Raw genomic sequence first — 27986 nt, forward strand, 5'->3', positions numbered from 1 at the left:
TTGAGATGTTCCCATGCTCAGCTCTACAGAAGCCTGACAGGGAACAGAGTTGCTCCCAGACAGGCCAAGATACTAACTTGGAGATGCAAAGTGGCTTATTCAAACATGCAGACCCTCCATCCCTCACAGGGCTTAAGCAAGACTTGTTCGTGGTGCACATCTCTGGCAGTTCCCCCCAGCAATCAGCTTTCACTGTGAGAAGAAAGCTCAGAAAAGTGTCTTCTCCTGTGATCTCCTGGTTATCACTTTTTCCTTGAGTTTTTATGTTCAGAGAAAAACTACCTCACGAAGCACCTGCAGGTGACCTGTTCTGCAGCGGCCCCTCTGCTCCTCTGCACTGTCTTCCTCTCCCACATCTCCACGCCACCCGTGTCTCCCAGCTGCTCACCTCACCAATTCCCCATCTCGAGTCTCCTCTGAAAGCAATTTTTCTCTTTTTGCTAGTCATCCCTCCACCTCTGTTGCTGAACGCCAGAGCCACAGTTAACCTTGCACCCCTTGCCACAGCCTCGTTTGACACAGACAGCTTGATTCCTCAGCTTGGGTGAACTTTGCTTGAAACGCGGAAGAAAAAGGGCAAAGTTAGTCTCCAGCAATAGCAACTTACACCTGGTAGTATGATCTAAGAGATCATTTTACCACACCTGGAACGCTGGCATTCACAGACACGCTCTCAGGGGTAGGGAGTGAGGCGATACCCCACTAGTATATCTGTGGTTGCCATAGGTGTCCACTTTATAAATAGTTTGTGCTGCTCAGAGAAGGCAGACTTGAGGTGGGGAAGTGCCAACACGCTTCAGTGCCATCCTCCCGATTACCTTGCTCCTGAGCAGAGCTCAGCAGAGCCCAGAAGTCCAGACTGTGCATGTATCGCCTTTACCCCCCAACACTTTGCAACGCTACAAGCACATGGATAGTGAGGTAGTAACAAGACAGAAGGAGAAATTAAAAAGTGTTAGCAAGGAAATAAGCTGCTTTTGAGGTTTGAGCCAACAGACTAAACCCGTAGGAAAACACTAAGGATGAAGAGCAATACAGGGAGTAAGTTACGGTATTGGTGAAGAGAGTAGTTTTAAAATAGGAACTTCGCTTTGGGATTGGTAATCAGCTTTGCATACTTTCTTTTTTTGTACTGTCACTCCTTTTTGAAACGTGCCCAGCCGATTTGTCCGGAAGGGCGTGAAGCCAGCCCAGCCGCTGGGCACTTGCCCTGGTGCCCCCAGCCCAGCAGCACGCGGCCTTCCCGCCTCGGCCGCAGCGACCGCCCGGGCCCACCAGCCTCGCCCGCGCCGCTGAACCGGCGGAAAATGGCCGATACAGCTGCGGGGAGGGCGAGCAGCGCAGTCACCAGCCCCCGTTCCTTTCAGAACGCGGCCAATTTCGAACCGGCCGAAGACGTGCGAAGCAGCGGCGCCGGGCGGCCCGTTCCGCCAGCGGCCACACGGCCCGCCCGGCAGGCTGCGGGCACGGCGCCCCGGGAGGCGCTGGGGGCTGGCCGGGCAGCCCCGCTGCGAGCGGCCGGGGGGGCCTGCGGGACGGGGCGCCACCATCACGGAGCGGGGGGCGCCCCCCTCCCCTCAGGGCGTCCGCGCCTGGCGAAGCGGCGCCTCCGCCGCGGCACCGGGCCCGCCTGCAGCCTCGAGCCACCCCCGACGGAACGGCCGGGCCCCGGCCCAGAGCCCCGGCACACGGCGGCCCCGGCCCGGCCCCGCCCCGCGCCGCCCGCGGAGCAATGGCGCGCCCGCGCCCGCGTCACGTGAGGGGCGCTCCGCCACGGCCGCCGCCGACGGGCGGGGGGGCGCGGGGCAGACGTGGCCGGTACCCACAATGCCTGGCGGGAGGCGGCCGCCGTCACTACGCGCCGGTGCCGCCGCGCCGCTCCGCTCCGGTGAGCCAGGTAGTTCGAGTCCCTCCCCGCGGCGCCGTTGCCAGGCGACGGGGCCCGCCCGCTGCCCCGGGCCCGCCGGCGTGAGGCGGGGGCGAGGGACGGGACGGCGGAAGGCGCCGCGGCGGGGCCCTGCGGCTGCCCGGTCTCCCCGGGCCGGCGTCTCGGCTGCCGCCTGCCTTCCCCTTCGGGCTGCAGGCCCGGGTTGGGGGTGGGGGGGGCTCCCGTTGCGGCGGGCGCGGGTCCGGTCCCGCGAAGCGACGCGACTTGTCGCCGGTGTCTGTGCGCGCCGGCCGCCGCCCTGCCGGGGCCACCGTGCGGGGTGAGGGGGGCAGCGGGCGGGCGCCGGGCGGGCAGCGCCGGGCGCGGCGGCAGGGCCGGCTCGGGGGGCCAGCGGTGGCACCCGGGGCCTGTCGGTAAACGTCGCTCCGTAGGGATCTGCGTGCTCCCGGCGGGCGGCCTGGCCATCAGCCGTTTGGTGTCAAGTTTGGCGGCCCGGAACCCGGCTTTCCCTGCTGCACCGGGGCGTTGTGCGGGCCGGCGGGGAGGGTTACGGCCTGGTGCTGTCAGGGTGGCTGCACTCGTGCCCTTCCGTGGCGCCTTGCCCTGTGACGTGGGTTTCTGAAGTGTGTACAGCGGAACAACTAAAGGCTCCTGCCTGCACAGTGCAGCTGTCACCGTGCTCAAAAGTGGGGACAGTGACTTTTCCAACACTATTACGTACGCTGGAAGGAGGCACAGAAACTGTGTCTTCATTCTGCATCAAGCAGGTGTGCAGCTTGCACCTATTGCCCGATTTTGTATTTTATGGAAGGTTGTCCTGAGGGGCAGGCATCCTGGCAAGGAACGCCTTGGTTAAGTTGGTGCTGAGGGTAGCAGGGACAGGGGGGTAGGCTTGCCATTGCACTAGATCTACTTAAAATCTTTCCATTTTTGTGAAGCTAGACTTTTTAAAAAATTGATGTACCCTGAGCAAGCCATATTCACAGGTCACTTTCAAACACTTGTGAAAAAGTTATGAGAAGATACCAGATAGGTCTAAAATGATTACTGTCAGGTCACAAGTTGGAAGACCAATGCGTTACAAAAGACTGGAATGTATACCGCTTTCTGGGACTTTTCCAGATGCTGCCTCAGGATCAAGTACCATCATAACACAAGAATAAACATACATAATTGAATATGTATTAAAAAAAAAGTTCATTAAAACAGGCTCTGGCTTCCAGCATCTGAGATTTCCAGCTCATGGGAGGAAATGAAACTGAAGCCGCGTCTGATAATTCGGATTTGTGAAGGCAGCGGAGGTTAACATGTCTGATAAATTGGACAGCTTTAGGGAGGATGGAGTAACAGCGGAATGGCCATTTCACTTGACTCTTACCTGTCTGTGGCCAGCTTTCGCCATGTTCCTCTTTTCCATGATTTCTCCCAGTCCCTGTTTGCAGGGAGGGTTGTTGCAGTTTCAGTGTAAGGGGAAATCAGTAAAGATGGGCCGGAAGCAGACACACAGAGGGAAATGTAAGAAAAGTGCAAGCATGGAGTGATGCTTCTGTGGTATAGTCTCCACGTTGGTGATTGTTTGAGGGTCGGAATCTTTCTGAGCAAAGGGTAGTGTTTTACTTTCTAATAACCCTTGTTTTCCTGTGAAACTTTTCCAGTTGCCTCTAGATTTCACATAACATTTTAGCATCAACAGCATCCTGTGACAAGCAGTTCCGCTGGCTAACTGCGTGTTTTGTGAGGAACCATCAGTGGTACCCCTGAGCCTAACACCTGCTGGCTGTGTTTATGCTCCTCAGTCCTGTCATAGAATGAGATCGCGAACCCAATCCCTGTTCATTTCTCTGCACCTGTAATAGATTTAGAGACCATTGGTAGTGGAAGTGCAGTGTTCTGTCATCTTCAGGTGTTTGATGGATATAGAATTTTTGGAGGAAAACCTGTGAAATTTGTAATGGTATGGTGAATTACTTTGTGGATTTTTGAGTAGATGTTTAAAAAAGGCATTTAAAAATAGTTCTGAAAACACTACTGTATCTTTAATGTTCTTTCTTTAATTTCAACCTGTATAAGTCTATATCACATTTATCGCTTCGCTCCTTCTTTAGAGCCTTACTGTTTTCAGAGCTGAGTAAAGTAGCTCTTCCATTTTGAATATCTAGTAAACTCTTTTTCTGTATTAATGCAATTTCAAGTAAGGCTGAATATTCTGTAACAGCATGTGTATTACAGATCTCATTACATATGTGTGACCTTGCAACCAAAGTGATTTTCTTTCCTTAGCTTGATTTTTTTTTAGGTAGCTTTCTGATTCTGTTGTTATGAAGCTGAGGAAAAAGTACACATTTTCACTGGGTGGGTTTTTAAGATGATGGTACTTCTGGCTGTCTGGTGATCTCAAGACTGTTCAGCTAAACACATTTTTTTCCTTGTGTGATTTCATAGTACATTAAGAGAGTTGGCAGGTTTTAATGGAGGCTTACTTTCTGTTAGAGAGCCTAATTTATCTAAATAAAAGTAGGAGCCTTTGAGAAAGTAACTGGGTTTGTTCTAGATCTATGCGAATACTTTTTACATACAGAACAGGCATAAAAATTGAAAGAATACCTCTAAAGGGCTCTTTATCCTTTGCTTTGTCTGTTGTCCCTGCATGGGTGCTGTTGTTGGTGATACTTACATTCTCTGTCGTTAGTTTCAGGAGTAAAGCAACTATTGTTAGATTGAATATTGAAAGTCTTAATGCTTTGGAAATACAGCTGTGGTGTGTTGTATTATGTTCCTGAAGTGTTCAGGTTTCTGATCAGAGGAGATTATAGATTAATGAAATGTATTAATTAAATGTATGAGATGAATGATGGGATGCAGAGTCAAAGGTTGTGTTACCGTGAGTTACTCATATACTGTGCAGATGAATAACATGTTTTCCCATTTTAAATGGTTGAAGTGATGGGACTTCCTCAACTTTGCTTAAAGAACACAGAAGCATTTTAATATTTCTATTATTCAGGTTTTTTTTACTGTAGTACCTCTTGAGTAATCTCCCTGGGGTGTCTTCAGGCCTTTCCAATGTCCTTACAAAAAGAGCTGAAGAGTACTGTTAGCCAGTAAATACATTTATTAACTTTTTCTGTTTGTTCTTATCTCATCAGATAACTCAACATGAACTGTAACCATCAAGATTATTTAAAAAGTGAACAGAACACCATTTTTCCTTCTGGGAGCTGGCTACAGGATTCTGAGTTTCTCTGCAGTGCTGCTCCATTCACTGCCTTTTCCTAAAACAGAACATGGAGTTCCTTTCTTCACATTAGGTGCTAATGAGGTTATTTGCTTCATCAGAGGAAATGCAGATCCATGAAATTACATTTTGTGCAAGTAAGTTAATGAGGGGAATTTTAAACTTTGCTAGCACATCACTGTTCTTTGTTTTATATTGATACAGCTCCCGGTAGTCCCTTTCAGGATTGAGTTCCAAGTGACAGAGGTGGTTATTGTTGGAGAACCATTACAATTTAAAGCTCCTCTGCAATTTTGTCATGCTCTTGAGCTGCTGCCATGGTTATATGGTTAGCAGCATAGTTAAGAAAATGGGTGCCACGTGCATTCCATGTGAATTGTTCTGCTGGGAGCGTGCGCATGAACTTAGAGATAGGTAAAAGTTTCTAGAGCCAGAGGTTTAGTTTCTAGAATGATGCACTCCAGCAAGCTAATGTGGAGCAAGTCCTGAAGTAATTTTTTTTTTCTGTTTTTGTGTCCTGGTGATCAAAAACACTTTGCACTTCACTCTGTAGTGAACTGCTGAAATAACAAGTGCACCGGACAAAAGGCCAAAAGTACTGAGCAGACTACAGGCAACAGTGGCTTCTGCTGCTGTTATGGCTTTGGTGAAAGTCTGATATGCTATACAAGTAAAATATGAGGTTATTAATTTGGAATTTATTTAGCTAATATGATGCATCTCAAAGCAGGTTGAAGTGTGACTGCTAATGAAGCTGGATTTCTTAAATTGAAGATTACAACATGTTTTCAATGTTTTCATTATTATATGCCTCTTTTCTGAAGAGCAAATACCCTTGAAAAACCTGAATATTGATTATTATTCAGTAACTATCCTGGTGTATATATAACCTTTGGGCAGTGGGAAATAGGGGAGGTGAGAATTCAGGGGAAAAATAGCTATTTCCTCTCTTTTGTGAAGAAGCAGTGCTATTTGGGGAAGATTTGGATTCCTAACTTTTCAGAATACAGTCCTTCAGTTGCTAAGGCTTGTAAAGCACCCTTAATGTCATAGTTTGAAAGGTGCTGTAAACATGTCAGTATTGTACGCAAAAGCATATTTCAGCTGTATTCAGAAATCTGTTTTCTTTTGCAGTTTGTGACTGTATGGAACTCGAGTAGCATCATCTGAGGGAGGCAAAAGTCTTATTTTTTTTCATAATCTCTTTAAGTGATAGGTGTAGTATATGGTAGGAGTCTGGAGAGCAGCGTTAAGAGTTGAGGAAGTGTTTGCTTTTGGCTTCATATAAATTCTAGCAGTTCGCCCACTTGTAAGAGGACGAATTTGTGTACTGATACTTAGCAGATAAGTAATCCGTCTTAGCTCGTCTTGCTAAACTTTTGGATGTTCTGATGTAACGTGAGGTTTGAAGAACTTGAAGGTTTTAAAAATGTGTGTACAGTCTTGAAAGACTGCAGACTATGTGTTTATGCTGTTAAATGCCTGCTACAAATTTTCTCCTCCTGATCAAGAAATGTTTAAATATACAACATTTTCTTTTTTAAATGAATGTACTCCACAAAGCTTTAATTATTAAGTTTTGAAAATTAAATACTGTAAAAGCACGTGGGCTTTGCAAGCACCATTTCAACGTGCTCAGTATTTGCCTAATACTGATAGACACATTTTGCAGATGTAAAGAAAATGGAGACCCAGATAAGAAGAAAGACATTTCATGTTTAAGAAATTCCATTGGGAGCTGGGAGAGCTGGATTACATTCCTTGCTGTCCTGATCTTTGATTTCCTATTGGACAGTATCTAAGTTGTGTTAAGGCTCTGTTTGTCAGGGTACTTAAGCATGTACTCGGTAACACATTTTCATGAAAGGACATTAGTATTATTACTTGATCAAGACCTGGATTGCTTTTCCATCTGGTCGGTCTTTACAGTACACATTTTTCCTCTCCAGCTATCGTGATTGTTTATTTAGACTATAATTCTTGCCTTACTAACAGAGAAGACTCACAGCTTGAAGGGTGCAGGTGCTACAGTGGTACTAAATAATAGTGTTTCAATCTCCACAGGTATCTCTGGGTGAGGATTTATGGCAGTTCAGAGAAAAATATTTGAAAACGTGACACTGATGTCAGATGTACTGTTGCTTTATGGTAGACAGTTCGGACTCAGAGTTATAGTTGAAAACCCTCCCTGTGCCCCGTTTTAAGTGCAAGCCCAGTATACAGCTTGGGAAGTTTGATTAATCACAGTTGACTCTGTTGTTTTCGCTGTTACCTTAATTCTGATTCTTCCTGATTGGTGTTTTGTTGTAGGTTGTCGTTAACTATTGGCAATGTCTATGATTTTGTCTGCCTCTGTGGTCCGTGTGAGGGATGGACTCCCACTGTCTGCATCTACTGATTATGACCAGAGCACGGGAATGCAAGAATGTAGAAAATATTTCAAAATGCTCTCAAAGAAACTTTCTCAGCTTCCCGATAGATGTACTCTGAAAACTGGGCAGTATAATATAAAGTAAGACTTCTCTTTTAGATACATATATGTTTGTGGTGTCTTGGGTTGTGTCCGTCTGTAAGTGAAAAAGTTAACAGTTCACATCAGAAATGATTAATGAAACTAAGAATAATTCTGGGCAATATTCATGTATTGGAAATCTGAAATTGAGAAATTGTAGAAAGGTTTGAAACCTGTTCAGACTTTGGTGGAAGTTGTAGTTTGAAATAGACAATATTTTTATAAATAAGGAAGTCCTTGACCTACTAGAAATGTTTCTTTAAATTTCAAGGTTGTTTCTTACATGCAAATGACCAGACTTGTTCTCTGTCATGCTAGCTCAACAAATACTCATTTGTTTTCTCATTTTAGTCTACACAAATTTTTAAAAAGTACTGAAATACTTTCATAATGCAGTATTTCTGAAAACTTGTGGTCAGGATGTTATGAAATTAGGCCCTTTTATTGTACCTTCGGGATTTCTGTTGACTTCAGAGAAAATACGTCTTAAAACCCAAGCATAACTCAGTAATTATTTCATATGGCACGGAGGGAGTGAGGAAGTGGGAAGGGTGGGAATGATTTCTAGTGTGGAGGTAGTGTGTAGCAGTCTTGAGTGGAGCCTACCTATCCTAGCGCTCCATCCAGCACTTTCACAACAGTGCTTTTGTTTTCTCTTCATGCTTTTGTGTTTTGCTTTTTTTTTAAAATAACTTTTCCTAAATTTTTTGAGGTAGTTAATTTGATAGTTTACCTCTATGGCAACACTGATTAAGTAATAGTTCAGAAGATGGTCTTTTTTCCCCTGTTGGCAGTGTGAAACTTGGATTATCATGAAATAATTCTTTGAATCTATTGTATACTCAGAATTTTTCTTTATATGCAGCCTTTCTCCTGAGTATTGGTAACTAGGTGCACCTGTGTGTAGTTGGTAGTTCAGTTGCACTTGAGCCGAGCTAAATTCTGATTCTAATTTAGATAGGCTGTTTTCAATGAGGTGAGTAATTTCATCCTAACCCCTAGCAAGTATGCAGAAGTTACAGCGGTGGAAAGCACACCACCTGAATGATCCTAGAAAGTGCTCAGCCTTCTCTGTTGGTATAATATGTGAGTTTCCTGTATTTCTTGGGATGAGCCTCAGCATGGACTAAATTTTTTCAGTCGATTTTTTATTATGTTTTGTGTTTTAAAACCTCAGATGTAGCTGGCTTTTAAACTGATCAGTTCAAGAGAGACTTAAGAATGAGGCATAAGACCTAGGAAATTTTTTTATTAGTTTTGTCTTTGGTTACTTTTAATAGTGTAAATTATTCATCAAGATTTTGAGGAGAATTGTGTCATGAAAACATGAACTCTGTTTAATGAATTACCTAAATGCAGTAGGGATATGTATATTGAAAACTGTCCCTTTCTAAATTCCTGTTTGCCATCTGTGGCTATCCTTGTAACTTTCTTTGGAGACCATATTCTACACAACAGTTTTATTTCCTCACTTATTTTAGAAAGAGCCAACTGCCCTCCCCTGCCCATCTGAAGGTAAGTTTTTGCATTTTCAGGATGCACCAGATAACATATTTGTATTTGAGATGAATGAAAAGCTATTATGGGATGAACCTGCTGTATTTCTGTAGCCCAAAAGCTTTATGTTATTTTCTGTTCCATGTATGTGAGTGTGTACATATGTGTACACACCCACACATATATATACACTTACACATATGTGTATAGCATAGCTTCTCATATGATGATACAAAGTGGTGTTCATGTACAACATTGCCTAAAAGTAAATTGTTTTTCTTCTAGAATAGTGTTGGAGTTCTCAGTAAACATTAATTCCTTTGCTACCCCAGAGCAGTTTTTGCTTTTCTGATTATAGCATAGAAGATCAGACTAGTGAAGCAACGAATTACCTGGATTTGAATTTGAAATTTTGAATTTGTTGTCTCAATTATAGCTTTATAAGTTCTCTGGGAGTAAGCTATATGATGTTGTGCACTGAAAATTATCCCAGTGTCCTGGCTTTCTGCTTCCTGGATGAGCTTCAGAAAGAGTTCATCACTACCTACAACATGATGAAGACAAATACTGCTGTCAGACCATACTGTTTTATAGAGTTTGGTAAGACTGACTTTTTCCCCCCCTTGATTCTCGCACTAAGACAAATAAGTATTTAAATAGATGTGCAACTTAATGTACACAGAACAAAAATGTCCAAGGCAGTTTATAGCTATAATTTCAGGTGTATTTAGAATCTGGATTTAACTCCCATTAATCAATAATGAAATTCTTCTGTGGGCATTAAATTAGGCGACTAGAGTTTTATCTAAACTTGTTTATAATCTTTCTGTTCATTCCAGTAGGTTTTGGTTTAAGCCTTGTGTGACCAAATCTGGAGCTCGTTTTCTCCTAGTTAATAATATTAGGAGTTGTTTGACTTCGTACCCATTGAAATATTTAACCTGTAAAGGCATTGAACTTCGTCAGTTTCTCAAGTAAAAGATTGCAATGTCATGTTTGCTCTTAGCTGTGCTGTAATTTTTGTTCAGTACATGAAAGGGAGAGATTTTTATTTGTTTTATGATATAGTGAAGCATTTAATCTTCTGTCATACAAGCTCCAAATTCAGCTGATCTCATATATATCAGATAACAGCTGCTACAGATTCCATTAATATCTGTTACTTTAATACTGTATGTTATGCAGTTGTTTTAAATATTCTTGTAAAATGCATTAGAGCAAACAGAAATATTTTAGAAATATGGGGGAAGATATTGCAGTTGGTTAATTCCTGTCTATAATTCAGTCAGGCAATTTTTAACAATTTCTGTATAACATTGTTGTCTTTATGAAGATTTCTATGAACACTTTTCTTTCTTTCTTTCTTTCTCCCTCCTCCCCCCCCCCCCCCCCCCGCCCCCCCGAACTCTTTCATTGTTCTACTACTTGTTAAGTTAGAATGCAGGTCTATTACAGTCTTTATATCTGTATAATATGGTATTAATTTTCTCTGCCTGAATATTTTGCAAGCAGATTTCATACTCAAGTTTATACTTGAATGTAGGAGTTAATTTCTTCATAAAGATATTTATTAAACTAATGAAAAAGCTAGAATAAGTGCAGTAAATCCATTGTATTAGCAATGCATTCAGTCCCATGCAGTGAAAAGTCATTAGTTTATTCACAGTTATTAAGTAATTAGATTTCTAGAGCTTAATTTTTATTTTTTTTACAGTGGAATTAAGTAGGCCATGATATATTAGTCACAAAACAGAAATAGTATTTAAAAAGCCAAGATAAATACAAGCATTTAAAACAATACATTTCGGTTTGTGAAGCATGTAGTATATAAAGCTGCATGGTCTTGGATTATTTAATTAACAGAAGTCCATAAGGGTATACCTTTTTATTTTACATTTTACCCAGATAATTTCATTCAGAGGACCAAACAGAGATATAACAACACACGTTCTTTGTCAACAAAGATGAATCTTGCTGACATGCAGACAGAAATCAAACTGAGACCACCTTATCAAATTTCTGTGTCAGAACTTGGTTCAGCTAATGGGTTCGCACATTTTTCTGCGGTGGAATATAAGGGTACTGGTAAGATATCTGCAGGTAAGTTTCAGACTTTTGTTTTTCTATCTGTAAATGAGACAGATGCAGGGTAGTAGCATTAGTCTTTGATATTTTTTCCTTAAAAAAAGCTTTATTGCCATGATGTTCTTAAAGCATAAAGCTGCCATGACCTGACATGTATTTTAGCTTAGATGTCTATTTTTGTCCTCTGCTCAAAGTGTGTATCTTCCCAAGGCTCTCAGAGGGAGAAATGGATCTATTCAATGGACTGCTTTATTAAAGGGGAAAAAAATCTGCATGAAAATAAGCAAATGGAGATGAGCGCTTAGCAAGATGAACTTTTTTCTTTTTCTGACCTTTTAAGATTTATGAAAATTTTTGTTATTTCTGCCACGTGAGAACCAATGACATAAGCTAAGAGCATAGTGTCGGGAGTTAGAGCAGCCAGAGGGAGCAGCATCTGTGATGGTGAAAATCCAAAGAGCTGTGCTGGCTAAAAGATGTACTCTCTAAAATAAGTGCCTTGTGTATGATATTAATAATAGCAATTTTGTATCTACTTGCCACGTTCATTTTAGTAGTCATTATTTTTTTAAAACTTTAATTTATCTCGTGTATGAGGTAAATATGGCATTGTGTGGTTGAACTGGGTTAAAGGTTTGTGCTATGAAATGAATGCTGTGAATCAGTTTGAGACCCACCTTTAGATGTTTCCCAGCAGGACAGAAAACTTAAAACTCGCCAAGTCCTTGTGCTAATATGTGGACTCCACATGTGAAACTGTCATCATGATTTCAGTCTTCCAAGTTTAGTGAAGCAAAATAATAAATAGAATAAAAGGGAGTGTTGATTTTAATTAGTTAATGTATCTTCCCCTTTTTTCCAAAAGTACCTCTGTCTGTAAGGCTAGTTATCCTGGGCAGACATGCACAGATGCTGCTCACTTTACAGTGGCAGGGTGAAAATTGCAATTGTAAATCAAAACACTTCCTACAGAACTGTAATATAAGAGATCAGCTTAATTTTCTGCATTTGTTGTATCCATCTACCTGTCTATCTAGAAAAGATGTCTTTGCCGGTGTATTATCCTAATTACTTAGCGGTCAGGATTCCTGTAGAAGATTGAAAACTACTTTCTACTGAAGGTGAAAACCAAACAAAACCGCTAGGGTGCCCCCATCTGTACTGGTCCTGATCCTGAGAATTCTAGGCGCTGTGGGGCAGCGTGGAAACAGCTGAAACTACGTCTTTGTAGTCGCAATTTAGCAGTGTTAGAGAGAGATTCTGAAAAATTGATAAAAGTGTGAAGATATTTAAATTGTTTAGAAGAGTGAAATCTTTTAAGCAGCACTGTACATACCGTTAATCGTCTGCTGCTTATGTGTGGGGTGTTTTTAAAGGTTTGTGATGCTGTGATACCATTCTTTTGCCACTTGTGATGCTTACGTTGTCATTACCTCTTGATGTTCTAGTTCAGTCCTGGATTGTGGAAAAGGTTATGGTGGCAGAAGTGGCAACTGGTTAACTCTGAAAATTGTCTAGATTCAAACTTCCTGCAATTGGGAAAAACAGTATGGATGAGAGAATTTGGCCTGTGTCAGAATTGGCTGTATTTTTAAGTTGTCCATATAGTAGGAGATGAGGCTTTCATCACTTTTCTGAGTAAAAGTGTTGGAAGACCATATGGGCCTAAATTAAAATGTGTAAGGACCATTTCCATTTTTACTATAAAATGAAATTAAACAATAATTGGCAAATGATCTTCCAATTTTTTTTCACCTACCTCTCCACAACCTGTCTTACAGAAGCAATTGTGTGTCTTTTCTTTCCATGTCAACTTTCTTTGGGGGTTTTCCCTCTTTAAGTTACTTTTAACTTTCTTCTTCCTCTGAATTCCGTAGATCTCTCTGTTCGGTTATCCACTTCCTTGAATTGTTACAGAAACTCACCATCAAAGGGCTGTGCATTATGAGAGGTTTGCACTTTGCTCCTTCCTCAGCTCTTCAAATTTGGGATGTTATTCAATAAGTGTCTTTTTTAGCAAGTCTGCTAATAGTTTTGGAGTTCTTCACATTCATTGCTTCTCTCCACCCTTGAAAAGAACTTTCTCTGGATGTTTGCTACCCACTCAGTTGGCTAGACTGCAAAGTTTCTCCTTTGTTCTAAGAACAAATTCTCACTAAAAGAGATGGTTTGCCTAGTGCCATTTCCTGAATGTGCTTGCCTGTTAAAAATATTTCTTGTTTTAAGTGAATTAAGTATGTTAAGTCAAGTTGGATAGCATGCAGAGTTCTGAAGTTAGGTAGACACAAATCTTGTTTTTTACACAGAATAGCAGAATTTAAGGATGCTGATGGAGCACTGCCTGTTACTTGCTTATAATTGTAATTGGATATGTATCCAAGGTCTAGCGTCCAGGCCTCGTGTATTGTTAAAGTAATTGAAAATAGCAGCCCTTTTCCCTTAGTGAAAGTTCTGCTGTGTAGTGAGGGATAGGGGTAATCATTAATGTGTGAAAAATAAAGTGTGCAGATTATGGATAGAATTTTGCTTCAGAAGTGGATGTAGGTGTTGGCAGGCATTAGAAATAGGGTGACAACATGCTGATGTGCTATGCTTCAGGTTAAGATAAATTTACTGTTTTCTGAGGGTTTTTTGATAAAGGAACAGTTGTAAAATCAAAGCTACTTTTTGCCTGATGGTGTACTCGAAGAGCTGGGGTTTTTTAGATTTCATTTTTAAATAAATATCTTTACAAGTAGTGCAGTTACTCACATTGTATAGTTTTCTTAAATTTCTATTTAAATGTCAGCATTTTAATGCAGAATGTGCTTTATTCAATCCTTGGTTTGTGTTAAAGGTTTAGATATGGCAGTTATCATATTTCTAAGAATATGTATTTACGGACTCAAGTTCAGCTGTCCTTTACCCTGCCTTCTCTGCCACTCCTTCACTCTTCTGCCTTTTTTTTCCTGTATTTAAATGACTCTTGTTGCTTTATTGTAACACTGAAGTTTAATAAGCCCTGGAGAACTTAATGACATCAGTAGTGGTATGCAATGTCCTTTAAAGTTTTTGGGTTTGTTTTCGTATTTTAATAAGAGAGAAAAATTAGTACTTTATGATCCTTCATAGACTGTATTGATTCAGCTGACAGGACCCTAGGTTTCCCCCCGTTGTTCTCAAAGAAGAACATAGTTTAAATACTGTTTAAAACACATGATGTTTTAAAGTTACACTGATACATGGGGAAAATGAGAATGCCCGGGGAGCAGTGAACTGATGTTATCCACCAGTTAATGCAATGCAGTTACTTTTGGCTGAAAACAATCATATACACCTTCAGCTTTTTGCCACTCTCTAGATGAGATGGTCTAAAAAAAAGCAAAACAGAAACCACCAGTTAGGAGTCACTAAAGAAGAATGGTTTGCTATGCAAATAGCATGTCTAACCTTAACTGAATGATTGTTGGTAGTATTCCTCTAATACGTGCTACAGTTAGAAAAGTAATAAGCTCTGAGAGTTAAACGGGGTTATGCTTTTTTTAAAAAAAACACAGCCACCCAACTGATTACACTATTAAATTCAGCACAAATGAATTAACTGAACTTGTCTTGTGGTTTATTTTTAAGTTATCACACACTTATAATTAGATGGTCCTGTCTGCTGATCAATATGAAGCAGCTTTTGTCATTTTTTTTCTTTAGGTTCTGTAATTCATAAACTGGAAAGCCTTTTTCTGGATCTGTGCAATGCAAACAACTGGGATTGACACCCCTCTCTCTATTAATGTTTCAGTCCATTAACCTCATTGTTCACATCTTTACACTTCGTTGATTTGAACAGAATGATTTCAGTATGGCTCAGTAGTCCCATTGTTTTCCCAGTGTTGCCTAGACTATTAAGAGTTTTGCATTGTTTTTTCATATTTGTTCTTAATTATGGAAAGCGACAGTAATGAGGAACATACACAACTGTTACGTTCTTAGGACCCTAGATAAGTCCGAAAGAGTGGGTGTGCATGAAAAGAACATGTGTTTTATAAGAGACTTCTAAGCACTATCTGGAAGGTCTGTATAAGGTTGTGTAGGTACTTGCTTCGTTTCAGAACGGCCTTTCGATTTGTGCCTTTGGTAGCACTCACTGGCTGTATGTTCTTTAAGGTAGGGACCGCGGTAGCTTTGCTTGGTGTTCCCTTCAGCAAACAAGCTAAATCAGTCTCGGTAGCTCTGCTAATGCATTAGTGTTAAAGTGGATGTTGTGAGAGGAGCTCTTAAGTACTGACTTATTACCTGGCTACTAATTGCGGACAAATTTCACTAGCAAGTGTGTCATTCGCCATTGATTTCCTGGCATGTTTGGGCAGCTTTCAGTACCGTACTGGCTAAACTGAAAGTATTGAGTTAAAGACTAAATACAAGAAAAGAATTATATATGTGAATTGAAGGAAAGTACAGTTTCTGTTAAAGCTTGTATTGAAATATTTAAAATGCTTCTCCTTTTTAGAAAAAAGGATTGGCATTTTGTGGTTTGCTTCAGTGATCCCTTATTGAGCTAGAAGCCACTGAAAAATGAGATTATTATTTTACTAAATTTCTAAAGACATTGCTTTGACCTTTTGATATCTTTTTTTGATCTTTTGCTTTGTAGCTCCTCATCAGCGTCTGGAACCTGTGACTCTGCCAGGGATTGTCTCATTTGTGCTTAGTCTGTTATGTGGGGCTTTGAATTTAATTCGTGGCTTTCATGCCATAGAAAGTCTTCTCCAGGTATTGTACCTGTTTATGAATTTAAGAGTTACACATCATAGCAATGATAATATCACCTTAGAAGATGCTTACAACGTGAACAAAGTCTTGCCAATTTTATTTTCAGAAATACTGTTTGTGAGGTCAGACCTCCGTTTATGAAACCTATATTGTCTGTTATCTGTGCATCCTTCTCAAGTGTGATGCATCGTTCATTGAGACTGAGTTTCAAAAGCAGTAGAAGGTGGGTGGCTGACTCCTTCCCTAGGTACCTTGGTAGCACTGAGTATGTGAACATAATGTTCTGTTTTCTAAATTTATGCTAGGGTATGAGACGTTTAATTTTAATAGATGTTATTTAAAAACACTTGAGAAGAATGATGAACAGCTTTGAAAATCTGGCCAATTTTTCTGAAAGGTCCGCAGAGCAGGGATCTTTAAATAGCTTTTGTAAAGTTGTTTTTTAGAAACTTGGTTTAGTTTTTGTTTATTTGTTTTTAATAAACTTTTTAAAGTAGGATACTTATTTCTCTTGTGTGCTGAAAGGATCAGTATAAGGGAGACTGTCAAGTGATTTCTTCTAACCCACCCCCAAAAACACCACCGCATCCTTCACCAAAAAACCTTCCCAACAGACATTTATTTGTTTATGTGAGCGCTCTGCTCTGACCCTCCCTATACTATAGCCTTTTGAGTTTCTTTCTCTTCCATTTCTTGTGCTGGTTGTATTCTCATTGCTACAGTGAACATAATGGTGGTTAATGTTTTCAGGCAATTCAAATGGATACGTGGGTAGTGCTTGCAAGCGCACACAGAAAGTTCATGTCTGTTACCACCAAAAAAAAAAAAAAAAAAGAGAGCATTAAATGGCTCTACTGTTGTGGTGATGGAGGTACACACTAAAAACCCTGTGGAAGTTTTCTGGAAGAAAATAGGAATCCTCCATCTTGGCTGATAGATAGTCTTTTTATTCAGAGAGATATCTGGACTTTAGGTATCAAGTGTGTTGCAGTTACAATGGTTTTTTTAGGCAAGTAAGGTAAGGAAGGTTACCTGTATTCCAGTTGTCTTACATGATTATTGATATATGGAAGAGATTTAATAAAACAGTAATGTTTGAGGTCTCAGCGTTTCCTGAAGACTAATGAATAGATGAACAGGGTTAATGAAAGTGTGCCATGCTAGGCCTTTCTTTTGAGTTGGTTTTGATTGTTTTTTAAAGAAAAACCAAGAATGAAATAGTGAACATACATGTCTGCTTAGATTTTTCTGTTATGCACAATTCTCTCAGTTTATAAATAGGAATTAATTTAAAGTACACTGTAGTACAAAATAATACTGAAGAGATTTCTACCACTTAGTCAAATGTTCCTAGAACTTGGTTTTTTACCTTCCCACAGATGATTTTTTTAAGAAGGAATGCCAGTGTCAGGTGAACCAATTTAAGTGATGATAGGGCAGCCAGTTAATTTTATTCTATATGTTATTGCTTCTGGAGGTAATAGATGGCAGTACAGATGGAAGGTATTTTTTCATTTCTGACAAACGAGGCACACTAGAAATCCATTAAAATTTCTCTTAATTTACTCGGTTATGGAAAAATCCACAAGGTTTAGGGAGAAATAATCCAAAATGTGATTAGTGGAACTTCTGAGAAGTCCTTCCAAAGCTTCTCTCTGAATTAGTGTTTCCTTTTATAATCAGTGGTTTTATTTTGATGTTAGCAAAACTCTGTTACAGTCTGTAGCTATACTTCAGCAAATACACAGCAGCACGGAGGCAGAGATTTACATACGGTTTGGGAGCGTGCTGCGTTGTGTGGGTAAGGTTTTCATGTGCAGGTAACTTTCCTAGTCCGCAAAGCAGATGGAAATGCTTCACCGTGAACATTCTCTGAGCAGAAACAACTGCTAGTTCCAATGGACCACCTTCTCACAATGGTATTTGCTTTCCAGGAAGAACATTTGCATGAGTGCCCATTGTTTTCCTGGGAAAATTTTTGATTGTTGCAGATGTTTGTTTGAAATGCAGTTAGAATAATCACTGAGCGTGTAAATTTCTTCTGCTCGGCTCTATAGAAACTATAACCACCCGTTTGAATAAGTTAGAAGGAATTTGTTGTTTTGTTTTTTAAACACAGCGTGTAGAAAGATCTATCGCCTCAAGTACATTTTTCCATCTTTTCCTTCAAGAAAACGTCCTTTTCCAGCGGCCTCCCTGGCCGCCGGTGTGGGGCGCTGCCGCCCCCTGGTGGCCAGCCCCCGCATTTGCCTGCCAGCGCCTCCGCTTTGCGAGGCCGGAGGAGGGCACGGTGCTGCCAAATGGGTAGCAAAGGTAGTTAGTTACCCGTGTTTACACTTGAATCTGTACGGGCACCCGGGGAAGGTAAGTATCCAGTGTTAGAGATGGACTTCCTTTCAGGCTTTTGAAAATCTCAGCATTAGCTGTCTGTTGTGAACAAACGTTTTGGTCAGATTCCAGATTACGGTGGGTTTTTTCCAGATGCAGAAGGAAGCAATGATTAGTGCTAACTCTTCTGGCTTAGCGTAGCATAGGAATTATTATAAATCTCCATTTGAGACTACTTTAACACACAATAATGAAAACTTTCATACTGTAAATATCTGGTATTTCACTGAAACATTGTAAAGCATGGCTTTTTGTCTTATTTTCACAGAATGAAGGTGAAGATTTCAGTTATGTTATTGCATTTTTTCTTGGAACAGCAGCCTGTTTGTACCAGGTGAGTCCTGCTTGCATAATTCACTAGATTTTAGAAACATTACCCAGTCATGCATAAATGTCATCATGTTTTCTTAAATGTCACAGATACTTGAATAGGGCGGTTATAAAAATAATTTCTGCTCTGTTGTTCTGTTTCATTAATCATGAACTATCATACAGTAGATTGATCCAGAGAGCTTCTGTTTACTGGCATTTTTCTGCAGTTAGTTGATGAAGAGATTTGGTGTACTTTTTTATCTGGAGCTTACAATTTATCTCTAAAGTCACAAGCAGTAGAGGTTATATAATTTATTTAAAGTAGTAGTTTCGTTGTGCAAGTAAACGTAACCATCTGAACAAATGCCTTACTGCATCTTTCCTTTGGGAAGATTTGAAGTAAATACAGTAATACCTAGGCACTACACCCGAGAATTTTCCTCACTTTGTCCATTATTGTGCATCTCCTTCGTTTTCAAAGCTTTCAGCTGCTTTCCACTATGTTTTCCCTCACCGGTCTGATATTTCACTTTGCATTTTGTGTCTGTAGGTTTTCCATTTCTGCATTTGAATTTGACTTTCCTATATAATTTGTAGCAAAGTATTCTGGTGCCCGTTGGCATTTGTCATTCAGTGACACTGCTGTTAACGTTTAGCCATGACTATAATGTCTGTCATGCTCAATTCCTGTTACTATAATTCTTTTGACTTTTAATCCCTTGCACTTGTGGAGTATGCAGTTTCTACATGTTTCCATGTGCCAATGTTTAGTACAGTGTCAGACCATAAAATAAAATAATGTCTCAGGATTTTACTTTTTCTTTCAGCCTTTCTATCAGTCAGCCTTCTGTCCAGGTTACCTGTAATCTCCGTTCTCTATAACTCATATCTAGCAAAATGTCACAGTATACTTGTTGGCTTTTCATCAGCTTCCGCCTTAAATAATTCTTCAGGTTGGTGGTAATTTTCCCTGTCAACAATCTGTTCCGTATCAGATAAGGTGGAGCACGTCCATTCTTTTTTTGTGTGAAAAATATACATTCTTCCCTCCTCTCCCAAATTAGAAACCTTACTCTTTATAAAGTATTTATGTCTGTGCATCGAGACACAAGGACATAGGTCTTCTTGCCACTGTCTGACTTGAATAGAGCTGTTTTAAAGACAGAGTCCGTGCAGCTTGGAATGTAAGCTTTTTCTTAATATTCAAAATGTGTCTGTTGAGTCTCTTGTTCCACACCCTCTGGCATCATTCCTGCAATATGTAATTGGTCAGTTTTCAGAACTGAGAGGGCTGTCAGTTCATCTGGCACGTTCTGATGTTCTTTGCCACACTTAGGGGTTTGGAAGATAAATTCTGTATGTTACATGGCAGCACATTTCATTGTCATTCACCCACAAGGCGTCCATCGTACTGTGTCGTCTTGTTCAGTTAATGACAACATAGCAGCGTGTTTCTGGTTTCCAAGAAAATGTTTGTAACCTAGGTGTGCAGGGAAAAAACGGGACTTACATGGATAATGATGTTTTAGGCTTGATGACATGTCTAGCGTTTCTCCATGCTTTCTAGTCTCTTCTGAAAAAGAAAATGTACAGAAGTAACAACTGTCTTAGTTGTACCTGATGTGCAAAGTGTCAGGATCTGAGCCTTCAGTCATTTCTTAACGTTTATTAAAAAAAAAAGTCAAAAGTACTTTTCTGAAGTAGCCCAGAGGAGCCTTCTGTGTAAAAAAAAAAACAACCCAAAAAACCCCAACAAACCCACAATGCTCAGTAATTGCCATGCTAACACTTCCCTTCAACAGAGGAAAAAAGCCCCTCAGGAATTTCATAATAGTGCTTGTTATAGTAAGGTGTTAAAACCACAGTGTTTGGCCTTTTGACTGGTGCTCTGTTTTGTGAGTGGCAAATCTTCTAGCATCTCAGACCTAGACTAATGAAAAGATAAGCCTCAGAATTCATTTAAAACAGATCTTCAGTGAAAACCACAGTCATTCAATGTCATTTTGCAGTAACATTTTTAAACTTCTGTAGTATTTTGAGTTTTAAATCCTTCATATTTATTAATCATTTTGATGAAGCGTATCCTGACCCTTATTTTAATCTTGGAAGCAGTTACACTTTTCATATGTTGTCAGTGGAGGCAATGATGCTAAGAAATTATCTAAATTTTTATTGCTGAGATACTGGTAGCAACTAATCGCTCTTTTAGATATGATTTCTAAAACTGTCAGCACAAGTAGGTTGTATTTGCTGTGCTCAAAATGGCCAAGCAGATTCAGAGGAATTGCATCTAAATTCTGAAGCACGTGGATGACTTATTTCTAGTTTTACTTTGCTTTAAATGAAGGGCATACAAATCTTACTGATACTGTCAGTACTCACCTATCTGAAGATACCCAGAAATTACAAGTAGTTTTGTTCATCTCAGCCACACTTACAGTAGAAATGTATGTTTTATGAGAAAGTGGTTGAGTTTTGAATAGAATGTAAAGTAACCTCAATAAATTGCTTTGGTGGGTTACAAATGTACAGTGCTTTGGCCCTTTTTTGAGGAACATGAAAAATAAGTAGAGGTTCTCTGATTGATAAAATGTGGCAAATGCCCTAGGAGAACAGAAATGACACTTAGATAATCTGATGATGGGTACTGTTAAAAAAATGGTGTGAGCATGGTTATATATCCACTGGGAACAGATTGGGAATATAAAGTAAGCCCAAGTGACGTTGTCATCTGCCTTGAAGCACAGAAAAAATTACTAGAATCCAGAGGGGGGCAAACAATTCTTTTTGTAGAAGTCAAGGAGGTTGTTTGAACAATAGCAGAGGTAAAAATAATGCCTCCGTAAAATCTGTGTCCTTTAGAGGTGAAAACTGAGGCATGAGGCTTGAACAGATTTCCAGTTGCCGTAGGAAGGAGGCAGAGCAGGGAGCCGTGGGCAGGCCTGACGCTCCGTGCAGCACCACAGCATGCAGGAACTGACCCTTAAAGTGTGGTAGGGTTGCAGGAGAGATGTTGCGCGGTTCTTTCCAAATCTGATCCATCTTGCATCAGCTGAAAAAGGGCAGTGGGTATTCTCTGCATCTCCCGGTTAATCCTCTGTGTTAACCCTTGCAGGACAGTGGGTTGGTGTCCGGGGGCTGCCTTGCGCCGAGCGTTCCCGGCTGCAGGGCCCTGGTGTATTCCCTGTCCTTCCCATGGCTTTGCCTGAAGACTTGACACTGGCTCTTGTTCCCTCTCCATTGCTTGGATAGCACAGAGTGTCTTTTGACCAGAGATTGCCAAGAACATCCACTTTCCTTTGTCATGGGCCACTCGTTATTGCAGGTTGTAATCAATTATTACAGGAGAATCGTTCTCAGAGGGGGTTTAATGGAAGCAAACTGTAACCTTCTATTGATGTCAGGTACTTTTTGCCCTTCCGTGACTGCTAAATTGATACCGTTCTTACGTGTTTGATTTAGACTTTCACTTGTTTTGAGTTTGTAATTTCTCAATGACCAGATAGTGTTTCTTGAGTGGAAGTTATTTTCCATGTGGTAATCCGATTCCTTTTTTTTTTTTTTTTTCCCTGACAGTGTTACCTGTTTGTATACTACACCGGCTGGAGAAATGCCAAATCCTTCCTGACTTTTGGGCTAATTTGCCTGTGTAACATGTATCTGTATGAACTGCGCAACCTGTGGCAGCTCTTCTTTCATGTGACTGTGGGAGCATTTTCTACCTTACAAATTCGACTGCGACAACCACAGGGAAAGTCCCCTGATTACAATGTGTGACAAGTCCTGGAACATTTAGAGGCAGTCTTGTTCCAACAGTTACTCACTCTCAGGAATGTAAAGCTGTTCTCCAAAAGAAGCAGCTGTCTGGATGAGGCGCTTTTTTTTTCTTTTTTTTTTTTTTTTTTTTAAATAAAGCAATGTAAGATGTCTGTGGACATTTTTCACTTGATGGTTAAATTTTTATTATTTTTTTTTTTAGAGAAGGACACAGAAGAGTATGGGACTAGAGGAGGAAAATGGATTATATCCATGCAGTAAAAACATATGTAGGGACACCAAGTTTGGGGAATTTGACTGGTGGCGTAAAAAAGCTTCATTTGAAAGTATGTTAATGGAAGGAATGTATAGAGTGTATGTTCTGCATATCATACAAGCTCTTCACTTCCAAAAGCTGTTTTGCCTTTGTGAGGCAGTAGGGGGTAGGCTAAATAAATAATAATTATATTATTGCATATTAGCAAACTAGATTTGGAATATGTAAGATACTAAATCTTGCAATGTGTTGTTTCACATTGACATTTATGTTAATGGTTTTTTTAATTAAAATGTAACCTGGAAACTCCGTTTCTGGGGATCAGCTTTCTGGCACCTGTGGCCCTCTGTCTAGTGCTATAAATACTTTAACATTTGTTCATTTATGATTTCTTTTTAATTGTCCTCTGAAAGTGATCTATGTGGATGGGGTTTCTTTTTAGTAATTGTTCAAAATGTTTTGCCACTTAACCCAGGTTTTTTGCACGTTTCCTGTGTTTGAACTCTGAAAAGGTTGAAAGGAAATGGATCGGTGAGTAAATGGAGTGACTCGCACTTGTTGGACTGTTGTCCTTTTTATATACTCCTAGAAATGAATGAATAATTAGCTCAAACCTGAGATAAACAACTGGTGACAGGAAAACAATAAATCAGTCTGATTAGCTTAAACAAGAAAAGACAAGGGATTTTGTTTGTTCTTCTGGCTTTATGGGTTGGGTGGTTTTGTGCTGGGGTAGAACAGTCTTGATCTAGACTTGTGTTTGGGAGAACAGTTGTATATTCCCGAAGTCGATGGATCAACTAGCAAACCCCAAACACTTAGAAAATAGAACAGCAGCCTTACAGACCACCATCAGTTACACTGGCTTTCTTTACAATGATGTGACAGTTATTTATGATGTTTCGTAACGCACAAATAGATAGATATTGATAGGGTTTTTTTATACGTGACCTGGAATAATGTAAAGGTTCACTGAAATGCTGGAGGGTGGGGGGAGAAAAGCAAGCTTTAATGGCAGGAAGGTTGCCATGCTGCGCGTGTTGTTGGATTTGGGGATTGGCAGAGCTTTGCTGTGCTATGAGGTGTTGCTCTGGCCAAATATTTTTGGGCACTTCATACCAAAATGTTGTGTGTTTCTGTAAATTATTTAGCGTCAGATTATGACCAAGAAGAATGGAGCTAGATAGTTTCTTTTCTTTTTATATAAGTGGTATTAGTCAACAAAATGATGCATAATAAACCCGAGAGAATGAATATGTAATCCAAAGCGAACAGGAGCAATATGTATTGTATTCTTCATGATGTCTGTCTCGGACTGATGTCTGAGATCAAGACCTTGAAGATCCCTTGGTGTGCAGGCTCAGAGATGGGTGTTGGAGGTGATGTGCTTTGCAGTTAGTACTCTTCTCTCCCCACTTTGAGACAGAGAAGAAGAATGCGTTCATGAACATGGAGTGCTTTTGTTTTGGGAATCCAGAAGATGGGGAAAAGGTAAAGTGGAGGACTGGACTGAAGCATACAAGAATTTTACGAAATGTTTACATGACAAATGTTTTAAAAATCCAGAACAGTGAACAGCCTTTGTTTAGAACCAAGAAGTTTGCTCGTATTAGCATTCAGTTCACCTTTCTGAACTCTGGACATCAGAAAAGGTGAAAAGCAGTCCACTATTTTAAGTTAATGATTAAAAAATATAGCTATTCATGTTTTAAGTATAAAAACAGGTTTTGTCATGCTTACAAAGTCTGGAAGCATCCTTACACCTATCTTTTCACTTCACCTCCATTGATAGGAGGGGAAGCTGCTATGAATGCCTGAAGTACTGCCTAGTTTTTAATTCAGGCTGTCGTGCACGTGAAGGATTTTCTCTTGTGTCATTTTTTCAGTTTGTGTTGGCAGAGAATCTTGATTTCTCTGAGACACCTTCCCTTCCTGTTATTCCTAAAGATGCATTTTTAAGGAATGAAAACTTCCTTTGTCATAGCGCCAGGAGCCATTATTGCATTCCAGTTATGCTGGTGTTTAATTGCTGGTCAGCAGGTATAATGGAAAAATGCAGCTGTCAGTGTAATAGAAGACAGTTGGGGTTTTGTTTGCTTTTTTTTACGGCACTGATAAAAATGCCATTTCACAATGAAAAGTTAATGGGCATGACTGTTCTTCATTGCCTGATATTACGAGGTGCTAAAAACATGGCTTTTGAACATACTACTTTAATTTGACTATAATATTAGAACTTGCTGAAATTTTGTGTGAGATGAGAAACAAGATACACCAGGCCAAGCTGGAGGTGAGAATTTACTGAAAATTCCCAGGATTTTCCATGTGCTTATACAAATTCAGCATTCAGAGAAATAGTAGGTGTTTCCCTGCTGATTTTATTAGATACTTATTAGACTTATGAAGATGAGTTTATGAAAGATGACTACTCTCTTGAACAACATGCTTTATTTTAGTTCGAATTGCACAAGGCCATTCATAGTTTCTCAGTTTTTCTGTGGGATTTAGTAGAAGCAGAGCCGACTTCATGCTGTATTTATAAATTAAGCCCTCTTTAAGGTTGGAATGAGTCCATCCAACACCCACAATACCTTATTTTTCTTTGAATAAGGTCTGTGTGTTTACAGGCAGTTTCAGGAAGGGTTGGCCCAGAGTTTGACTAGGTATATATCTTGCTGTTTGAGGTTTGATTACCTTAGAGTCCCCTATTTGAGCTTCTAGAGATTTAGTCACATCCTTGTGTATTTTTCTTCAATTAATCCAAGGTTTTTCATAGTGATATGCTCTTGTATTCAATGTCTGGGCCAATAGCTGGGGATAAGAACTTGTCTCTTTTGTGAATTGTGAAAATTTGCTAGGAAATAACTTTTCAGAGCTTTCTTCTTTCATGTTGCTTTGTGGAAGACTGACACACACACGTGTATAAGATCTGTAAGAATATATACAAAAGAGGGAGTGAGAGGTGTAGAAAAGAATGCAGCCTTTGTGAGGGAATGTACCTATGTGTTACGTGAATTGATTTTTAGCTATATCAAAGCTAGTAGAGAACTAGATGGGGATGGAAACTGGTTTCCTTTGCAGATGCTGTGATTACTTAACATTCACTGTGGATTCTTTAATATATTAATAGTGTCTTGATCAAAGGACTGAGGAACACCTGTGTAGAGATATTACCTTTCAGCCTTCTGTTTCATTCCCCAGTTCCACTGCAAGTACTATGGAATGAATGTTTTTTGCTTTCACAGTTAGTATTGAAAAAAGCCCATTAACATTCCCAGACACTAAACACGCTATTTTGAATCAGCTTTTTGTCAGAATAAATAGCATTCTAGATACATGTTATGGCTTGCAAAAATCCATGGTTTCTGAATGGTGTTACTCTAAAGGGGATGCATTACAAGAGGGACTCTTCCCTGGTTGGAGGTAGGTGGTGAGGAGGGTAGCTGTGGGGGGTCTGCATGCCAGTTGCAGCCCTGTGTTGACAAGAGGCCAGCTGATCTCTCAACAGGAGTCTGAGGAACCCTGGAGCATCTGGCTGTGTGCGCAGTTCTAGTTGTAGCTGGTCAGGTATTCCAGGTAATGTTTATTTTGGTAAGGCGAAGTGGTTTCATTGTGTCTGTACTAGCTTGTAAACAAAATTACGGTTCATCAGTTTTATTGATCAGACTGTTTGCTAATGAACTTTATGGAGCACTTTTGTCAGTTGGTACACCCCTGTTTGCTATCCTGACTTTATAGAGCTATCTGAAAGATGTTCAGACCTCTCAGAGCATTTATGGAGTCTTTGTTTTCCAGGGTAAGGTTTCTTCCTTCCTCAGAGGGAAAGCCTCCTGAGACAGGCAGATGACAAGTACCTGTTCAGAAGCTTTAAGGTACGCTTAGCGGGGGCTGCATAGGCACGCTATGGGTACCTGGCTCCAGTATGGCATGCAAAGCTCCGACCTGGGCGTCCAGCTCAGCTTCTGCAAGGAGCGTGTGGGTGGCACTGTCAGATGAGCCCGCTAACCTGTACACTGAGCAGAGCTTAGGAACACGCCCTAGTTGTCAAGCACCGTGCGAAGCTTGAAAGCGAATAAGAATGTGCTCCGTCTGTTGTACTGGAGCTGCTATGGAAATGCCACAAGAAGACAGGGCAGGACAGAAGGACGTTACCAGCTGGGTGTTGTGTGCTCACCTAGTCCGGGGGAGTTGTGGTGCCTGCTTCCAACGTAAAATGTGACGTGAAATAATTTCAGAGCCAGCTCTAATCTGTCTTCTTCCAGCCATTTTCAGGACACAAACTGCATCTCTCTAGTGCTACAGGCAGCTTGAGGTGAGCCATTTCCTAGCGGGAGGTGTGTAACATAAAGATGGCACTCTGTGGCTCTTTGTCTTCTGGTGTTCTCTCTCCATCCGCCAGGTACGGCTGTGCTGGGGTGTTGTGCGTGCTCCTTGCTGAGCAGGTGAAAAGGAGAGGTAGAATGTCCGCTAGCCCGTTTCAGAGTGGATGGCAGCAGTCACTGGAAGGACAGGAGAGCACCAAGCTGTACCCAAGTGGTGAGAGCAGGAGGTTCTCAGCTGTTAGCCCCGCAGTAAAGGATGATTGAGACCATTGTCCTGATGGCTTTGTGGGACTCGGGGTTCACGGTGCCAGATCTGGCAGCCACAGACCAGGGGATTTACGTCTCCTGTTGGAACCTGGCCTGCACCGTGCAAGAAGTTGTTTGCCCATAGCGGGGGAGGCCTCCTCTGGATTCTTTCAAAGGCACCTCGTAGCGAGGAGCAGCAGCAGCAGGTGTGGTGGGGTCTTGTGTTGTTGCACCATTGACTGCTGTGCTGCCAGGGTGGTGGGGGGGGTTGGTGGTGACACATACAGCCTGGGATGATTATGTTTTGCTTATCTAAGTTGCATTTGTTAGTTTGTGTATCATCAGTTACTGTGGAAGGAGGGGCTGCCTTTCGGTTGTGAGGTGCTCTCCCTTCCTCGTGTGGTGGAAGGAGGTTTTGGGTCTCTTTCAGCCTGATCCTGCGGGACTGCTCAGCAGCAGTGGCAGCGGCGCCTGGCTAAGGCTGCACGTGCCCGGTTCCAGTAGATGGCAATAGTTATTTGCATCTGAAATTCTGTATTTAAAGAAAAGATCTCTGGGGCCAGCTGCTTACAGGGGACTCTCGAGCTGTTCTGTGGAGCTTCTTGTTCAATGGCACCCGTGCTGTGCTGCACCAGCATTGCCTCTGAGTTCGTCAGTGCTGGGCTCTGGCTGTGCTGCACCACTGCTGTAATTCCCACCCGGCGCCCACCGCCTGCTCACCT

At 41.0% G+C, this 27986-nt stretch overlaps 1 protein-coding gene across 1 annotated transcript; it reads left to right on the top strand.

Moving 5' to 3' along the window:
* The first annotated feature begins 1752 nt into the window (after nt 1-1752).
* Nucleotides 1753-23250, top strand: SEC22A (SEC22 homolog A, vesicle trafficking protein). Its single transcript, XM_055813196.1, has 8 exons — nt 1753-1897; nt 5035-5260; nt 7434-7635; nt 9569-9732; nt 11038-11232; nt 15845-15963; nt 18620-18685; nt 22240-23250. The coding sequence occupies exons 3-8, from the start codon at nt 7454-7456 to the stop codon at nt 22438-22440; spliced, it is 927 nt and encodes a 308-aa protein (XP_055669171.1). The 5' UTR covers nt 1753-1897; nt 5035-5260; nt 7434-7453; the 3' UTR covers nt 22441-23250.
* Nucleotides 23251-27986: the final 4736 nt, after the last annotated feature.

This window comes from Falco peregrinus, chromosome 8, assembly GCF_023634155.1.
Source record: "Falco peregrinus isolate bFalPer1 chromosome 8, bFalPer1.pri, whole genome shotgun sequence".
Taxonomy (NCBI): Eukaryota; Metazoa; Chordata; class Aves; order Falconiformes; family Falconidae; genus Falco; species Falco peregrinus.

Coding starts and splice junctions, on each gene's coding strand:
- SEC22A (XM_055813196.1), top strand. CDS start 7,454: ATGTCTATGATTTTGTCTGCCTCTGTGGTCCGTGTGAGGGATGGACTC. Junction 7,636..9,568: donor ACTGGGCAGTATAATATAAA/GTAAGACTTCTC, acceptor TCTCAATTATAG/CTTTATAAGTTCTCTGGGAG. Junction 15,964..18,619: donor CCATAGAAAGTCTTCTCCAG/GTATTGTACCTG, acceptor TTATTTTCACAG/AATGAAGGTGAAGATTTCAG.